Source organism: Mus musculus, chromosome 8 (assembly GCF_000001635.26).
Source record: "Mus musculus strain C57BL/6J chromosome 8, GRCm38.p6 C57BL/6J".
NCBI classification, from domain to species: domain Eukaryota; kingdom Metazoa; phylum Chordata; class Mammalia; order Rodentia; family Muridae; genus Mus; species Mus musculus.
In genome coordinates this window covers 40,353,755-40,371,622 of record NC_000074.6, presented here as the reverse complement: position 1 = coordinate 40,371,622, position 17,868 = coordinate 40,353,755, and the positions used below count along the sequence as shown (strand labels likewise).

Genomic DNA, 17,868 nt, shown 5'->3' with positions numbered 1-17,868 from the left:
AAGGTCTGATAGAACTCTGCACTAAACCCGTCTGGTCCTGGGCTTTTTTTGGCTGGGAGACTATTAATAACTGCTTCTATTTCTTTAGGTGATATGGGACTGTTTAGATGGTCAACTTCATCCTGACTCAACTTTGGTACCTGGTATCTGTCCAGAAATTTGTCCATTTCGTCCAGGTTTTCCAGTTTTGTTAAGTATAACCTTTTGTAGAAGGATCTGATGGTGTTTTGGATTTCTTCAGGATCTGTTGTTATGTCTCCCTTTTCATTTCTGATTTTGTTAATTAGGATTTTGTCCATGTGCCCTTTAGTAAGTCTAGCTAAGGGTTTATCTATCTTGTTGATTTTCTCAAAGAACCAACTCCTCGTTTGGTTAATTCTTCCACTTGGTTGATTTCACCCCTGAGTTTGATTATTTCCTGCTGTCTACTCCTCTTGGGTGAATTTGCTTCCTTTTTTTCTAGAGCTTTTAGATGTGTTGTCAAGCTGCTAGTATGTGCTCTCTCCCGTTTCTTCTTGGAGGCACTCAGAGCTATGAGTTTCCCTCTTAGAAATGCTTTCATTGTGTCCCAAAGGTTTGGGTACGTTGTGGCTTCATTTTCATTAAACTCTAAAAAGTCTTTAATTTCTTTCTTTATTCCTTCCTTGCCCAAGGTATCATTGAGAAGAGTGTTGTTCAGTTTTTACATGAATGTTGGCTTTCCATTATTTATGTTGTTATTGAAGATCAGTCTTAGGCCATGGTGGTCTGATAAGATACATGGGACAATTTCAATATTTTTGTATCTGTTGAGGCCTGTTTTGTGACCAATTATATGGTCAATTTTGGAGAAGGTCCCATGAGGTGCTGAGAAGAAGGTATATCCTTTTGTTTTAGGATAAAATGTTCTGTAGATATCTGTTAGGTCCATTTGTTTCATAACTTCTGTTAGTTTCACTGTGTCCCTGTTTAGTTTCTGTTTCCACGATCTGTCCCTTGATGAAAGTGGTGTGTTGAAGTCTCCCACTATTATTGTGTGAGGTGCAATGTGTGCTTTGAGCTTTACTAAAATGTCTTTAATGAATGTGGGTGCTCTTGCATTTGGAGCATAGATATTCAGAATTGAGAGTTCCTCTTGGAGGATTTTACCTTTGATGAGTATGAAGTGTCCCTCCTTGTCTTTTTTGATAACTTTGGGTTGGAGGTCGATTTTATCCGATATTAGAATGGCTACTCCAGCTTGTTTCTTCAGACCATTTGCTTGGAAAATTGTTTTCCAGCCTTTCACTCTGAGGTAGTGTCTGTCTTTTTCCCTGAGATGGGTTTCCTGTAAGCAGCAGAATGTTGGGTCCTGTTTGTGTAGCCAGTCTGTTAGTCTATGTCTTTTTATTGGGGAATTGAGTCCATTAATATTAAGAGATATTAAGGAAAAGTAATTGTTGCTTCCTTTTATTTTTGTTGTTAGAGTTGGCATTCTGTTCTTGTGGCTGTCTTCTTTTTGGTTTGTTGAATGATTACTTTCTTGGTTGTTCTAGGGCGTGATTTCCGTCCTTGTATTGCTTCTTTTCTGTTATTATCCTTTGAAGGGCTGGATTCGTGGAAAGATATTGTGTGAATTTGGTTTTGTCGTGGAATACTTTGCTTTCTCCATCTATGGTAATTGAGAGTTTGGCCGGGTATAGTAGCCTGGGCTGGCATTTGTGTTCTCTTAGTGTCTGTATAACATCTGTCCAGGCTCTTCTGGCTTTCATAGTCTCTGGTGAAAAGTCTGGTGTAATTCTGATAGGCCTTCCTTTATATGTTACTTGACCTTTCTCCCTTACTGCTTTTAATATTCTATCTTTATTTAGTGCATTTGTTGTTCTGATTATTATGTGTCGGGAGGAATTTCTTTTCTGGTCCAGTCTATTTGGAGTTCTGTAGGCTTCTTGTATGATCATGGGCATCTCTTTATGTTTGGGAAGTTTTCTTCAATTATTTTGTTGAAGATGTTTGCTGGTCCTTTGAGTTGAAAATCTTCCTTCTCATCCACTCCTATTATGCGTAGGTTTGGTCTTCTCATTGTGTCCTGGATTTCCTGGATGTTTTGAGTTAGGATCCTTTTGCATTTTGTATTTTCTTTGACTGTTGTGTCGATGTTCTCTATGGAATCTTCTGCACCTGAGATTCTCTCTTCCATTTCTTGTATTCTGTTGCTGATGCTCGCATCTATGGTTCCAGATCTCTTTCCTAGGGTTTCTATCTCCAGCGTTGCCTCGCTTTGGGTTTTCTTTACTGTGTCTACTTCCCTTTTTAGTTCTAGTATGGTTTTGTTCATTTCCATTACCTGTTTGGATGTGTTTTCCTGTTTTTCTTTAAGGTCTTCTACCTGTTTGGCTGTGTTTTCCTGCTTTTCTTTAAGGGCCTGTAACTCTGTAGCAGTGCTCTCCTGTAATTCTTTAAGTGACTTATGAAAGTCCTTCTTGATGTCCTCTATCATCATCATGAAAAATGCTTTTAAATCTGGGTCTAGATTTTCGGTTGTGTTGGGGTGCCCAGGGCTAGGTGGGGTGGGAGTGCTGCGTTCTGATGATGGTGAGTGGTCTTGATTTCTGTTAGTAGGATTCTTACGTTTGCCTTTCGCCATCTGGTAATCTCTGAAGCCAGCTGTTATAGTTGTCTCTGTTAAGAGTTTGTACTTCAGGTGACTCTGTTAGCCTCTATAAGCAGACCTGGGAGGGTAGCACTCTCCTTGGTTTCAGTGGGTAGAGTATTCTCTGCAGGAAAGCTCTCTTCTTGCAGGGAAGGTACCCAGATATCTGGTGTTCGAACAGGACTCCTGGCTGAAGTTGTGTTCCACTCACTAGAGGTCTTAGGATCCCGTGGGGAATCCTGTGTGGGCCCTTGCGGGTGTCAGGCGACTCTGCTGGCAAGGAAGCCCGGGGCTCGAGTGGAGCGGAAGGGGCTTTTGCCCCGGGTCAGGCCCGGGCAGTCTGCTTCCCTATGTACCGCAGTCTCAGGTCCGCGAGATTGGATTGGGGCCGGCGCTGTGTTCCACTCACCAGCAGTCTTAGGATCCCGTGGGGAATCCTGTGTGGGCCCTTGCGGGTGTCAGGTGACTCTGCTGGCAAGGAAGCCCGGGGCTCGAGTGGAGCGGAAGGGGCTTTTGCCCCGGGTCAGGCCCGGGCAGTCTGCTTCCCTATGTACCGCAGTCTCAGGTTCCGCGCGATTGGATTGGGGCCGGCGCTGTGTTCCACTCACCAGAGGTCTTAGGATCCCGTGGGAAATCTTGTGTGGGCCCTTGCGGGTGTCAGGCAACTCCGCTGGCCAGGAAGCCCTGGGCTGGAGTGGAGCAGAAGGGGCTTTTGTCCGGATTTTCTCTTCTTTACTCAACTTAATAAGCTACATTTCCATAAACATATCCCAATGTGTCTGTTGCAGTCCTCACCAGATGGAATTACTTATGCAGCTTCCCACTTTACTGCTTCATTAGTCTTCCCCTCTTCTTTCCTTTGTCATCAGCTCACAACTACTTCATACATTCAAGTACACAATTCAGGAAATTCAAGTGATTACAACTCATAGGAAATGTAAGAAGATAACGCAGGGCCACCATTTTTGACAGTAATATAAATGGTTGTGTCTGTCTGATGTTGTGTAGCTGAGAAAGTGCTTATCAGAAGTCTTGAAGCAGGGTGTTCTAAAAAAGATGGGTCTAGTGGCAGGTGCATTTCATTTATCATCTACAAGACACACAGACTCCTCCAAGCCTTCTTCCCTGTCTTTCACAGGGTAGTTGTTCTAGTAACATTAGGATCTTCTTTTTCTTCCTCCACAGGTCAAATACTTTCTTCTAAGAATCAGAATGCTGTAGGTAGTAGATCATCTATTTCCCCTTAGATGCCCATCTTTAGCTGCTTTTTAAAAAGTGGTCTATGCTACTTGGATTATTTATATCAAAAACTTGACTTTTGAGCCAGATGTGATTTCACATGCCTTTAATCCCAGCACTTGGGAGGCTGAGGCAGGAGAATCAAGAATTCAAGTTCCAGGCTAAGTGGTGCTATATGATATATGAATCCCTATCTCAAAACAAAACAAAACAAAACAAAACAAAACAAAACACAAACAAAACACAAACAAAAAACCCAAACCCAAATGCAGCCAGACAAAACTGCCCTAAGCTCCTATCTTGTAGAGAATAAGGTAGTTATTGAAATTCTTTAGGAATGATCCCAATGTTCTGCTCATAATTAAGTAATTGAGGGTGGATTTCTTACTGGTCCCCAGTATAGTTTCTGTACAGTCTGGGGGATCTCTGGTACTCGTTCTCATTTAAATTCCCCGACAAGCCACCGCATCCTCAGTGGTCAGAGTCCCCGAGAAAAGCCACGTGCCCACATTCCCACACCGCAATGATCAGACAGCAGTCCCATCCGCTGGCTAGAGGAGAAAATAATACAGGTAGCCAAGTATCACACACTATCTTTACAAATATTTGCTCACAAAGCATATTATGAATGTTGAAGGATGAGCGAGGTACCCACCCTTCTTTCAGAGTCCCATGTGAGGAGAGAGTAACCCTGGAAGACACTATGTCACCACGAACTGGGTGGGTGAGGCACACCCTTCTAATGGGAAAAGGACAGGATTTAAAATCTGAGGTCTTGACTTCAGTGACCTTCTGGACATTCAGCTTCCTTATCTGAGGACAGGAATAATCCTGTCTATAATAACTTGTAGGAGAATGCTACAATATGAAGATAAATAGAGTGTACACACGCTACTATTGTAGTCAGAGATGCAAATATCAGTTGATTTTGCCTCAACAAGCTTAAGTGTAACTGGGGTATGGCAGATATGTCAGAGGCATGCTCAAGGTGATTTAAGCATGGGCACCACTAGCCTGTTAGCATGAACAACCAGTGTACCCGTCTGCAAGCTACCAAGATGGAGCAGGTGATAGATTTTTTCCTTCAATTGAAAAAATTTTCATACATACATACATACATACATACATACATACATACATACATACATACATACATTCATATATTCTAACCATGTTTTTCTAATTTTGTCAAGTTTAAAGAGTTGACTTAGATGGCAAAAACTTTTCAATGGCAATTGAAAAAAGGGTTGTAACATGGCATACCCTTATGTATTTGTTATTGAAATTGAATCTATATCTATCTGAAAACAAAAGGCCTTCAGAATGGGCGGCTGCAGGGGCACTGCAATGAGGGCACACAGATACTGCCTTTAGTGCTGAGCCGCCACCACACTCCTTTTATACTAAAAAAAGCTAAAAGAAATAGAAAAATACTACATTTGGGCTTCTTCTTGTGACTCTAAAACCAAGTGAAGATCAGATTAACAAACGACAGGAGTACGAGGACCGCACGGCTGGTTCACTGTACCTCTGCGAGGTCTGAGAAGAGCGCCTGGCTTGTGCTACGTCTCAGGGTATCCCAGTAGCTTCTGGAGACAAGTTCCCCAGCATCTGTTTTAAGTACCTGTAGACGGTTTAAGGACAATGACGTGAATCTAAACAATAGTCACAGAAGGACAACTTATATGCTTTCCATCTCCTTTAACCAGCCACAGAAGGGAAACGAGCCCACTGGCTTACCTTCATTGTCTTTCAGTTGCACACAAAGTATTACATTACACAGCTAGCCCATGGTGCTTTCAGAGATGAAATGGTATATAACCTCTTTCTAAGCACAATGTGGCTATGTCAAAAAGACTCAAACTCTGCAATCTTGCTTGCCTTTTTTGAGACATAAGTGACTTCTATAAAAGTATGACAAAATTTGTCTATACTTTGTGTGAAGTAGTATATGGAAAAAACTTTTGAAAATTTGTGGTAAGTTATTAATGCGTAATTAATTTCAAAATTAGTTGTTTTATCACTAATTTTTATCACTATCTTGTAACTAACATAATCAAAATAAACTCATCCATACCTTGTTGACACAAACTTTAATATAACGCTTGTAAAAATAAAAACTGTTTAAGTCAGATGATCCTACTCTAGGATTTGACGGGTGTGTCTACTCTGAAAGATAAGGTTCATTTGATGCTTATAAGGGCAGGGCACTCATTTTCCTCTCAGAATTGACTACGTGACAGAGTTTCTCAGGTTAAAAACTACAATCCTAACCTGAGACTCAAGAGAAATAATTACTTTCGCTTCTGTTGGGACATACAGTGGGTACTGAAGTTACCAGGCCTATGGATTTTATGGTTACTGAAAGAAAATGCACCGTGGCAGGAGAATAGAACTTTTCTACTTTTCTTCTGTCTTAGTTTTTAAAAGGCAGGTATCAGTGAGGTGTGGTGCACGTGGCTACATTCCCAGCTACTTTAGCGCCCAGAGCAGGGGACTGTTTGATTCTAGAAGTTCAAGGCCTGATTGGCAACATAGTGAACCTCTGTCTCAGGCAAATAGCCAACAATCTGGAATATTAAAATTATACTATGTGCTAGGAATATATCAAACAATATTTTTCTAATTTTAACTAACTTTATATATTATATGACATAAATACTTATAGCAACATGGCACTACAACACAGATTGTAATTACCTCTTCTTCTAAATAACTGAGTTGAAAACAAGCAGTAGTAAATTACACAGGGAAAATCAGCTAAATACAGAACTAGCACTGTCTGTTTTCCTTTGTATAAACTGGAATCAGCCTCGACAGATGCTCGATTAACACTGTACTCTCATTTTAATAGACTTATTTTGAATATTCTTTGCATTAGACCTGTAACTTAGAAGATTAACACATGATTTTTAAAAAGGCTTATTAAATTTACTATACTAGGAAATATGGCTAATTGGTCACTATTGCAAAAGATACAGAAACAACTTAGTAAATCCATGCTAATTGGTTCTACATGTGTAGTAAAGAAGCAAATATATAAAATGAGCTAATATGACTGGGATACTGTGACTGTACTTTTTTGTTTTATCTTATACCATCTTTTAAAATATAAGGCTTCTGAGAGAAGGCCCAATACTCTCCCAGCAATTATTATTGCAAATAAAAGATAGCTGTGAGATCAGTGACCCACCAGGCAGACTCACTGATGCCTGTATTTGTCTGAGTTCAAGCTAGTATTCCACTTCTAATCAATAACTTTCATGATGTAAATAAGAATAAATGTTTTAATATGAAAAAGATTAACAAGACTTAAAAGTTGAAAATATAAATAGGGCACTGCAACAAGCTTCAAAGAGATAAGAAGCTCAAGTTAGAACTGAAAAGGAAGAAATGTAGAGCAAATTTAACACTGGACCATATGTGTAAAACTTAAAGAAGGACGTGAGATGCACACCTGTTACCAGGCTCTAAGACGTCAATGAAACAGACAGCTCTCATGCTCCAGTGTATAAATGGAAGGTGGCACATAAAGACTCCTTGAAAACTTCTTGCTGAGTGATCGCAGCTTTCAGGCCTTTACCAGTAGAACAAGCTAAGGGTGGACTTTCTTTCTTTCTTTTTTGTTATTTTTCCTCTCTCCTTTTCTACTGGATATTTAATTTATTTACATTTCAAATGTTATACTCTTTCCCAGTTTCCCCTCTGCAAACTGCCTATCTCATCCCTCCTCCCCTGCTTCTACGAGGGTGCTGTCCCCCCACCTACTCAAAAGAACTTGCAAAAAGGATGGACCAGGCAAACTGATGCCCCGTACCTTCTAAATCTGATCTATCTATCTATCTATCTATCTATCTATCTATCTATCTATCTATCTATCTATCTATCTATCTATCTATCTACCTACCTACCTACCTACCTACCTACCTACCTACCTACCTACCTACCTACCTACCTACCTATGTCAACGAGGCTATTTATTAATGCAAGCCCTTAAACCTGGCAATTTTGAGAGTTTCTACATCTCTTTTTTTAACTGTCTAAGCAAGGTCCTATTACCATAATCCTCTAATATCCTGTCACTGATATTTGTGATAGAAAATCAGGAGTGCAGAGAAGGCAGACAAGGCAGTGGGGCGGGAGGAACGAAAAAGGTCAGAGGAAGTTCTCAAAAAAGTCTAACTTACAAAGTTTGGAGCTGAGACAAAAGGATGGACCATCTAGAGCCTGCCATATCCAGGGATCCATCCCATAATCAGCCTCCAAACGCTGACACCATTGCATACACTAGAAAGATTTTGCTGAAAGGACCCTGATATAGCTGTCTCTTGTGAGACTAGGCAAACACAGAAGTGGATGCTCACAGTCAGCTATTGGATGGATCACAGGGCTCCCAATGGAGGAGCTAGAGAAAGTACCCAAGGAGCTAAAGGGATCTGCAACCCTATAGGTGGAACAACAATATGAACTAACCAGTAACCCCTGGAGCTGGTGTCTCTAGCTGCATATGTATCAGAAGATGGCCTAGTTGGCAATCAGTGGAAAGAGAGGCCCCTTGGTAGTGCAAACTTTATATGCCCCAGTACAGGGGAACGTCAGGGCCAAGAAGTGGGAGTGGGTGGGTAGGGGAGTAGGGGGAAGGGTATGGGGGACTTTTGGGATAGCACTGGAAATGTAAATGAGGAAAATACCTAATAAAAAAAAAGGTAAGCCATCATCTGGAAAAAAAAAAAAAGAAGGCAAGGTAAAGCAAGGAAGAAAAGAATGGTTTACAGAGAAAAACACCTAAATTCTATATTACTAAGGATTGTAAATTAATGGAATTTTCTAATTAAGAGGCCACGAGAAAAGAGACCATTACATTTCACAAAATATACCATCAAAATTTCCCACTTAATGAGGAAAGTGAAGCTGAAAAAGGCGCAGCAGGCTGGTGAGATGGCTCAGTGGGTAAGAGCACCCGACTGCTCTTCCGAAGGTTCGAAGTTCAAATCCCAGCAACCACATGGTGGCTCACAACCATCTGTAACAAGATCTGATGCCCTTTTCTGGAGTGTCTGAAGACAGCTACAGTGTGCTTACATATAATAAATAAATAAATCTTAAAAAAAAAAAAAAAAAGGCGCAGCAGGCCATGCTGATGAGAGCACTAGCTTGCTTGATGAGAATGAAAAGGCCAGACCAGACCTAACACATCTTAAAGACTCTTACGAATGCTATTGCCTTTGGCTTTGTTTTGCTACTTGTACTGATAGTAAAAATGACTAGAAGTCTTGGTAAGGTCATACAAATGAGACAGTGACTTCCAAGCACAGATTTTCAGTATCTGGAGTGGCAACAGGAAGAACTCATGAAGTTCTTCTGCTGCATACTCAGAGCTGGGACTGCCCAGCAAGAGGACATCTGTGTGACAGTCCGTGTTACAAGTTGAAGAACTACTTTCTTCATGAACAACCCTTTTCTCTGGGTAGGACAACTGATAAAGCCACTGTTTAAAGCAATAAAGGAGATTGAGCTGGGCCTGCCTACAAAAATCTCCATAAAGCATATTTTTCAGAATGCATAGGTAGCAAAGCAAAGATCTATCTATAAACCACAGCTGCAGCAATCATTTGGGAGAATAATTTTTGGGAGGAGAATTATGCCTGGAGATTGTGGGAATGAGAAAATTTTAATTCTTAAGCTACTTTATAATTATTCATTTTATTTGCATTAAGTTTCTGAGCTATGATGCCCCAGTATAGGGGAATGCCAGGGATGGGAATGTAGGTGGGTGGGTTGGTGAGCAGGGGGAGGGGGAATGGGATAGGGAGTTTTTGTAGGGGAAATGAGGAAAAGAGATAATATTTGAAATGTAAATAAAATATCTAATTAAAAATATTAAAAAACGTTTCTAAAGTACATTTTTAAAATCAGGAAAAGCTTCATTATCATTAAAGGGAACAATAATAAAATAAAATATTAATTTAAAAGGTAGTCTATACTGATTACAAAAGATTTTATAAGGCAAAATATAACCAGAAATCTAGTATACTAGCTACCAGAAATTTGGCTAAGGCATAATTAATTTATATTTTTACACATGTAATAATGTTTCAAATTAGATAACATAAAAATGAAGAACATTATGAGTAGACAATAAATCCATAATTATAACATTTAATCTAATTTTAATATACCAATTGATAATCAAGTAGAAACAAATGTCAGTAATGACAGACAAGACTGAAACACATAATTAACATGCATGGTAATATATATGTGTAAATATATGTACAATATATATTACAATTCTGCATCAAAAACTGGGGAAGACTCACTTTTAAAAATAAACATTATTTACAAATATCAAATTTAGTCCAAAACCACATTTCAACATATGATGAAATACCAGTGAAGTGGTATTAAAAATTGACACATTTTTGATAGTAATATCATTAGGTTAATTAAAATTGATATCATAAAAATCATATAAGGGATGCTGAAGTAAAACAGCCTTGACCTCTGAGCTAGTTGAATTGCTTATTCTTTTGAACTCTTTTTTTCTATTTTTTTCATCACTGTGGAAAAATAATTTGAGACTTGACTACATGCAAAATATAAAAAGACTCTGGGTTATCTGAAGTGGACAAGTACTGAGGGTAACTACTATATTCACAGACACAAGGAGGACAGACTCAATCTTTCACTGTAGCAGGAAGAATGAAAATAGGCAGAAGTGACTGTAGCAGGCACTATCTTGGAACAGGCAATTTGAGAGCTCAGAGGGTCTGTCCAGACCTCACCTCATTTCCCAAAGGCACTTTAGTGAAGTAATTTAAGAATGTTTCTATTGTACAAAAAAGTTTGTAAAAAAAAAAGAAAATCAAACAAATTTTAACAGTTAAATTATTTAATTTACTTAGTGAAGATTAAAGAACATGAAGTTATATCACATTAACATTTGTTTTACATAAGGACAGAAACTGTCCTCAGTAAAATGAAATGAAAAATTTGTGAACCAATAAAATAAAAAATAACAAATGTTTCCCTCATCAAGGATAATATGAATAAAATATGCAGTTTAAATCTGGCTATTGAAAAAAACTTAATGCATATGAATGTAAAGTCTATGCAGTTTATACTATATGGTAACTAGTTAAAAATTAAAGGAGACATTGAAACTGCCACCATTAAAAAGTGGTTCCCACTGTGACAATAAAAATTAGCCATAAAATCATAAATACTATTAACTATGTTTACAAGTATGTATGATATTCTAATGTGAGATTTTCATTTTATAAGCTCTATTTAAATAATTATCAGAAAAACACTTTTAAAAGTAATTAGAAATTTCTCTTATTGGGAAGTAGCAGTAGATTTTATAGAAAATGTTTTCAATTTCTTAGACAAATTTAAAGACTGTGTAGGCCCCATAGATGTGGCTTGCTCTCCAATTATCCTGTGTCACTCCTTGTGAATAAGCAGGAAACCTTGTGCTCATCTGATGTTGACACCACCTCCAGGATGTGCTCAGGTCTAAAGTAGGTGTTTCTATAGTTTATAGTAGCTAATTAAACACTGTCCCCAAACTCAAGGGACTTCTCAGGTAGATGTCTATAGTCTGAGGAATCCTTAACAAGGCTGAAGGGTACCTAGGAAATGCAGTAAACGGCACGTTTATGGGACACAGTCAGGTTAGTCTGAGCAGGTTCTTACGTGCTGGGCTAACCAATAAGCTTGTTGGAGAGAACAGAAAAGTCACGACTGGGAAGAGCACTTACAGAAAATTTCAGGACTAAAGAATGAAACTCATAGTCATGTTTGTGTAGTGTGTAACAAGAACAATCTTATATAGTTTTTAATAGAGCAGAGAAAGTAGGCAGGCAATAGAGTTTCAGAAAAAAAATGAAAACTGCAAATGAAAAAGTCTCTAACATGATTTTATTGGCATTGACCAGTCTTTAGAGTTAATTCTTAAAATACCTGTGTTCTTCAGGAAGAAAGCCTATCTGTTCTAGTATTTTTGTATAATACTTCATATATTGCTGAAAAATATAAAATTTCAATTACTTTACCAGAATGCCTGGTAAATGTTTACCAAATGTGGTGGTTGTTTACTCACACTTACTTTAATTTATAGATATAAAACTAATAAAGATATACAATTGCTTTCTACATTTTGTTTCACATATCAAGAAATTCTGGCTTGATTGAATCTTATTGTATTTAACAAACTCCAATACACTTTAAATGGCATATACAGTTTTATATAAAGAAATAACATTATTCAATATAACAGGTAAGGGATATATACATAAAAACATTTAAAGTATTGTACATACACTATTAGTAGGAGAATGGTATCCATAAAGTTGAAGACGCTGACATAGAGCACAAAGGGCCAAATGAAGTGTCACATTTCAGAATGAACCCAAGTATAGCAAAAGAAAAAAAAGAAAAAGACGACAAAATAATCAATTAGGAAGGGCAAATCATTATGCTACATTCTCTATAAAGCACACACACAAGTGAGATAAATGTTAAAGATGAGTAGCAAAGTTTCTAAACTCAGTATAAATAAATGTTGACTGAGCCTATAGCCTGTGTTCATTTCAGCCATTTCACTGTACATGAAAGGACCGCTGCTGTGAGCAAGCAGTTCCTCGTGAGCTTGAGCGAGTGGAGGTGGGGCTGCGGGGCTCGCAGCAGGATGGATGTGGACAATGGGATGAGGCCCTGCCCTGGAACCCTATTCTTTGCTATGCTCACTGCCCTGATGTAGGCTCTGCTCACCTGTGGAGCAGTAGTAACACTTACCTGCCAGGAATGAGTTGGGGATACAAGGAGTACCACTCATTATGGTCTTAGCATAGACCTTAGAACAAAGTGTTCATTTCAGAGTTTTAATGACATGGACGTATTTTAGAGTTTTGTTTGGAATGCTAATTTTCAGTTAAAGAAACCAGGAGCTTGTTATCAAGTCTATCAGCTAACATTGTTGATGTCTATTATATTTTTATAATTATGTATTATACTGGTAAGTAGCATTTTAACTCATTTAATCCTCATAAAATTACTGGTGGTGACAACGTTTTTCTATTATTTCAATTGTAAATGTAAAAATACTGAGACAGAGAGAATAAGAATCTTACTGAAGATCAGTAATGCATCACAGAGGGAATATTTAAATCCTCTGGACCTGGCTCATGGGCCTGGCTTACTTTATCTTTGGGCTTAGTCTCAGTTTTTTACTATGAGATAAATTTTAGTTGTTTTAAGTTCAATCTAGTGTTTAGAATATGTGTACATGTATACTATCATTTCTATCAACTTGCCAAAGCCATTTACATTTTAATTTTACTTGGTCGTCTCTAGATAGACTAGTCAAAGTCAATTCAGACTTGTATTGTTTAAAATATGACTAATGCACTGAAAGCAAGGACTGCCATGTCAAGTACGGCAATGAAGAATTGTAGAGGGCTCTGCTGCTGAATGGTGCTGTCAGGGAGAGGTCACTGGGAGGAACACCTGATAACTACGTTACCTAATGAGCTTTGAGCAGGGCTGTTTAAATTCAGATCAACACCTCTGAGGACCTGTAGATTAATTACTGTAATGAGGTCATTCATATATATCAAGTTACACACAACTTATATGTTATTTTTACTTGTTCTTTAAAACTAAGTTTATTTCCCAATATATTTGCTAGGGAATATAAGACATATCACCTAGGATAAGGTCATATAATATAGATTTCATAATTTACCTAGACTTGCCTAATTAATTCAAATTAATGTGAATTACATCACTATTATGAAATGCTTGCTTTCAATGTATTTTACATTTCTTTGTATATTGTATCTTACAATTTGTATGTTTTTTTTGTACAATGTGTCTTACAATTTCTTTACCTTGGCTTTTGTGTTGATACTGTAGCTTTCCCCACTATGTTATCTGACCTATATATTTTAGTAAATGTTAATGACTAAAATTATATTTCTAATTAAGTATTTGTTACATGACAATGAAATGTACCATATTTTTGGTATTTAAATAGCAAATGAATAAATTAAGATGGATAAAAGTAGAGAATTCAGAGCAGGCCACCAAAGGTTGAAACTGTGACTTTGTCACTGAACAGGATTATAATTTTGCATAAGATACTTAAACTCTATAACGGTCAGTTTCCTTGTTGGACTGTGGGCAACAGGAGTATTGGTGGATAGATTAAATGCATGAAAAGCACATAGCCTTGTGCCTGATAGTAAGGGCTTAGGACCAATCTGTTATTTTGTCATTGTTGTTGCTTATGTGAACTGGCCTGTGGTTAAGACTGGATTATTTGGGACAAATAAAATGAAGACTGTAAAGATGAAATACTGTTAATTCTAACTGCAGAATGAGGCACTAACATGTGACCCAGGAGAAGAGTCTATACTATTTCTAAGAGATGCAGAAAGCCTACATCATTTCCTTATATTTACCATTCATTATATTACACTATCATTAAATTCACTTATAGAATTAAATCTTTGCATATTCACCTTTAAATTTTTACATGCATAATGATCTTATTAATCTATTATATGATATATACCCTTCATATCTCACAAATAACGACAGTATGGATGAAAATGATTTAATGAATATGATTGGGTACAGATACTTAATATCAATATTTATGTCAAATATTGATACTGATATTGATGCATAAGATACTTAAATAATTATTCTACATTAAATCTTCAAAATGTTTGCAGTAAAGGAAACGATCCAAATTCTAAGTGTGACACTGTTTCAACAAGTACAAAATAATTCTCACCTGGAAAAACCCACTTGAAACCATTATAAAGTATTTCTTACCAGCATGGCACGTTTTTCTTCATCTCCTTTAGTTTCTCTCTTTTCATTTTTTTTCCTGAATATCTCCTGAAGCTATACAGAAATAAATCAGGAATCAAATACCTACATATTACTCTATACTAAGTATATCTTACACATAAACAAAGCAGTTTCAACATTTAAACTACTCTGTGTTTTATGATTGTATCATTTTTCACAGGAAAAACCATCTCCTTTGGTACTGGCAGTTCACAGTTATGTTAAAATGTATTGAGTATTACAGTTTTACTTCATCTCTACAACACAAAGACACTGAGTCTGAGGCACACACAGAAAGAGAGGAAACCTGGTGGGCTGTAAGGAGCAGGGAAGCAGTCCTCACGGACTCTGCTTTGAGCCAGGCTTCTGTCTCAATGTTCTTACAGTAGACTGGTTCTAATTTGTTTATATAAGAATGGACGCGATCACCTGTGAAGTTCCTGCACTAACTACTAACTGTACATGGTAGAGAAGAGACTGCTGACATCATTTCTTAGATAGATTAACTGTCTATAGCTCTTTTTTTTTTTTGTATTTGGAAAATAAGAAAACTGTATAGAGTGCTACATAAACTAAGTATCAAAACTAATTATCTAGTACTTTGCCTGTTATACATAAGTGTTAGCTAGTGCTACAAACAGTATCCATACTGTTTATAAATCTTTGAATTTCTGAGGTCTTCAATGGAAGCTTAATTCTGCTGCTTTTACTGTCGAGGCCATGACGTGCTTGTGCTCACAGGTAAGCACTAAGGGAATCAGGAATGTTAACCATCCAGGAATGTCTCTCTTCAAAGCTGGGAGTGGATGTGCCTAACAGCATGGAGGCTTCTGTGCCATCTGTATGGCTAGGCCATACTTGGTCCCCAGATTCTTACAAACAGGAGCAAAGGTGCTTTATAGCCTCGTGACCTTAATGCTATTTCTATGACCACAGCAGACACTCTTCCAGAGCCTTAAGGTGTCACATGTATCAATTTATAGAGCCTGTCTTTATGGAAGAAGTCATGTGTACTTTACAAGTAGCTATACCTGATGTAGTTATGCCTTAAGCTTTATTGTGCACACAGGATTGAGTTAATTATTACCGGGGAACTTTCCAAATTGTGCTGTGCTTTAATATGACTGAAATAAACCACCCAGTGTCAGACTCTGTCAGTCCTGTTGCATGGGACCTTCTTCCTGCCTCGTGCAGGTCCTACTCTGCTGTCTGTGGTGTCTGCAGAAACTCCTCTAACACACATGGGTTTGTCAGTTTTCTGAATAGTTTGTTATTCTTGTTTGTAGAATCTGGATCGCAATCTTAACTCTATAACTTTCCCCTTTTTCAGTTATTTCTTTTACTTTAGTGCAGGAGTGTGTGTATGTGTGCACATCGACAGAGGGCAGCGGCCAACACTGGGTATCTTCCTCAATCATCCCCCATTTAATTTCTTAAGATGTCTTGCCAAACCTGGAGCTGACATATTAGTTAGACTACTTGGCAAACAATCCCCTGGGATCCTCCCATCTCTGCCTCCTCAGCAATGAGACTACGGTGCAGGCTGGCTATCTGTGTGGTGCTGGAGATCTGAACGCAGTCCTGCTTGGGCGGTGAGCACTTTACTGACTAGGCCACCTGCACAGCACTGTGTGCATTGAGAGTTGAGAGTCCAGTTACTCCTGTTTTCAGAGTCTCTGACACAGACAGGCAAACATCACACTAGGGAAACACTGCAGCAACCAAACAGAGCAGATTACAGCTCTAGGGTAACTGCAGCCCTTGCACAGAGTATATGGGAACAAACAGCAGGTGATGCAAATGCCTCTAACTCCATCCCAGAAGCAGGCAACATCCCAAAAGACACGGGCACAGAATTCTTTCGGGAAGTGTGATCTCCAAAAGTCAGTGCTGATACAGAATATTTAGTCACAGTATTTAGATAAACAGGCTTGTTATAAAATAAAATAGCTCTTTACATCTTTTCTCTTACCTTTAAATAGAGGATATGAAAGAAATGAGAATAGAACATTGATATTATTGGCATATTTTGCTACTCGAAGAAATAAATTAGTATTACTTTTTATTTCAGAAGAAAAAAAAAGTATTTTGCCACAGAAACAGATGTAGGATACACAAGTAACAGACACAGACTTGAAGGGGAGGAAATGAATGGGAAAAGGACAAAGCAACCAAAGACACTGTCAGATAAATGGTCACACAGGAGGAGCAGAGATCAAAGAAAAGGAAAGGAGCAGGAAGTGGTTAACTCTAAGGGACTGGGAAATAGAAGAAAAAGGGAAATGGGAAGATGAGTCCAAACTGATACAGACAAGTTCCTGTGGCAGAGCTGTGACAATACCTGCGTATCAGCTGGAAAGACATAATCTCAGGACTGCCTTTTCCCACCGAGTCCAAACATCTGTCTACAGTCATCTTTAAACACTCAATATAACTTATATTTCCATAAGTCTTAACACAAAACATAACAATGTAAGGGAGCAATATTTAATTATTAGGAAAATGCAGCATATAATGTACATACCACCAAAAATTCTTTTTTATCCACCATCTCATTTCCGTCAGTGTCAAACATGTTGAAAGCTATTCTAAAACCTGCATGGGGCTCTGCCAGAAAAAACAACAAACAAAAAAACCAGAACAAGTTTTCATAAGATGGAAAAAAATACTTAAAAGTACAAAATCCATGCATTCAACAGTTAGATACATACACTGAACAAAATAAATGCAAAGTAATATATTAGTATAAGTTACATACAGTGAGAGTTATTTTGAAGACTACGTATTTCTGCTTTATGTACTGCAGACTCAGTACCAGAAGTGACAGGAAGCTTGCTAAGTACCTATTACTTGTTGCACTGTGTTAAAGGACATATCTGACAACTGTCCCTCTAAGAATAAATGTCCAGCTCCTGCTTCTCTGTTAACAAAGACAAACACCAGGTCACTGTCTTGGTTTCTTCTTAAATTGAACTATGTTCAACTACGTGAAGTGGCAAAAAAGAATAAAGATATAACACAATGTACCAGTTCCAATTCTTCAGGAAAACCTAAATGAAATCACCTGGGATAAATGTGCTCATGAGAGGGTACAGATTTGGGGTTAAATTTTTAGAAGCCTGAAAAGGCAGAAGGTGTTATAAAATGTGTGAGTG

The 17,868-nt window shown here is 37.9% G+C and overlaps 1 protein-coding gene across 3 annotated transcripts in view; it reads right to left on the bottom strand.

Annotated features, from left to right (window-relative positions):
• The window catches only part of Micu3 (mitochondrial calcium uptake family, member 3), an 81,345-nt gene that overhangs the window by 17,160 nt on the left and 46,317 nt on the right, over positions 1 to 17,868 (bottom strand). For 2 of the 3 annotated variants that reach the window (NM_030110.2, XM_017313013.2), the window contains 4 exons: positions 17,238 to 17,320; positions 14,696 to 14,767; positions 12,175 to 12,213; positions 5,379 to 5,474 (listed from right to left, as the gene is read on the bottom strand). In NM_030110.2, coding sequence (NP_084386.1) covers positions 5,379 to 5,474; positions 12,175 to 12,213; positions 14,696 to 14,767; positions 17,238 to 17,320 — 290 coding nt within the window. The remainder of the gene's footprint in view (positions 1 to 5,378; positions 5,475 to 12,174; positions 12,214 to 14,695; positions 14,768 to 17,237; positions 17,321 to 17,868) is intronic. The other variant, XM_006509522.3, reaches the window with a different exon arrangement.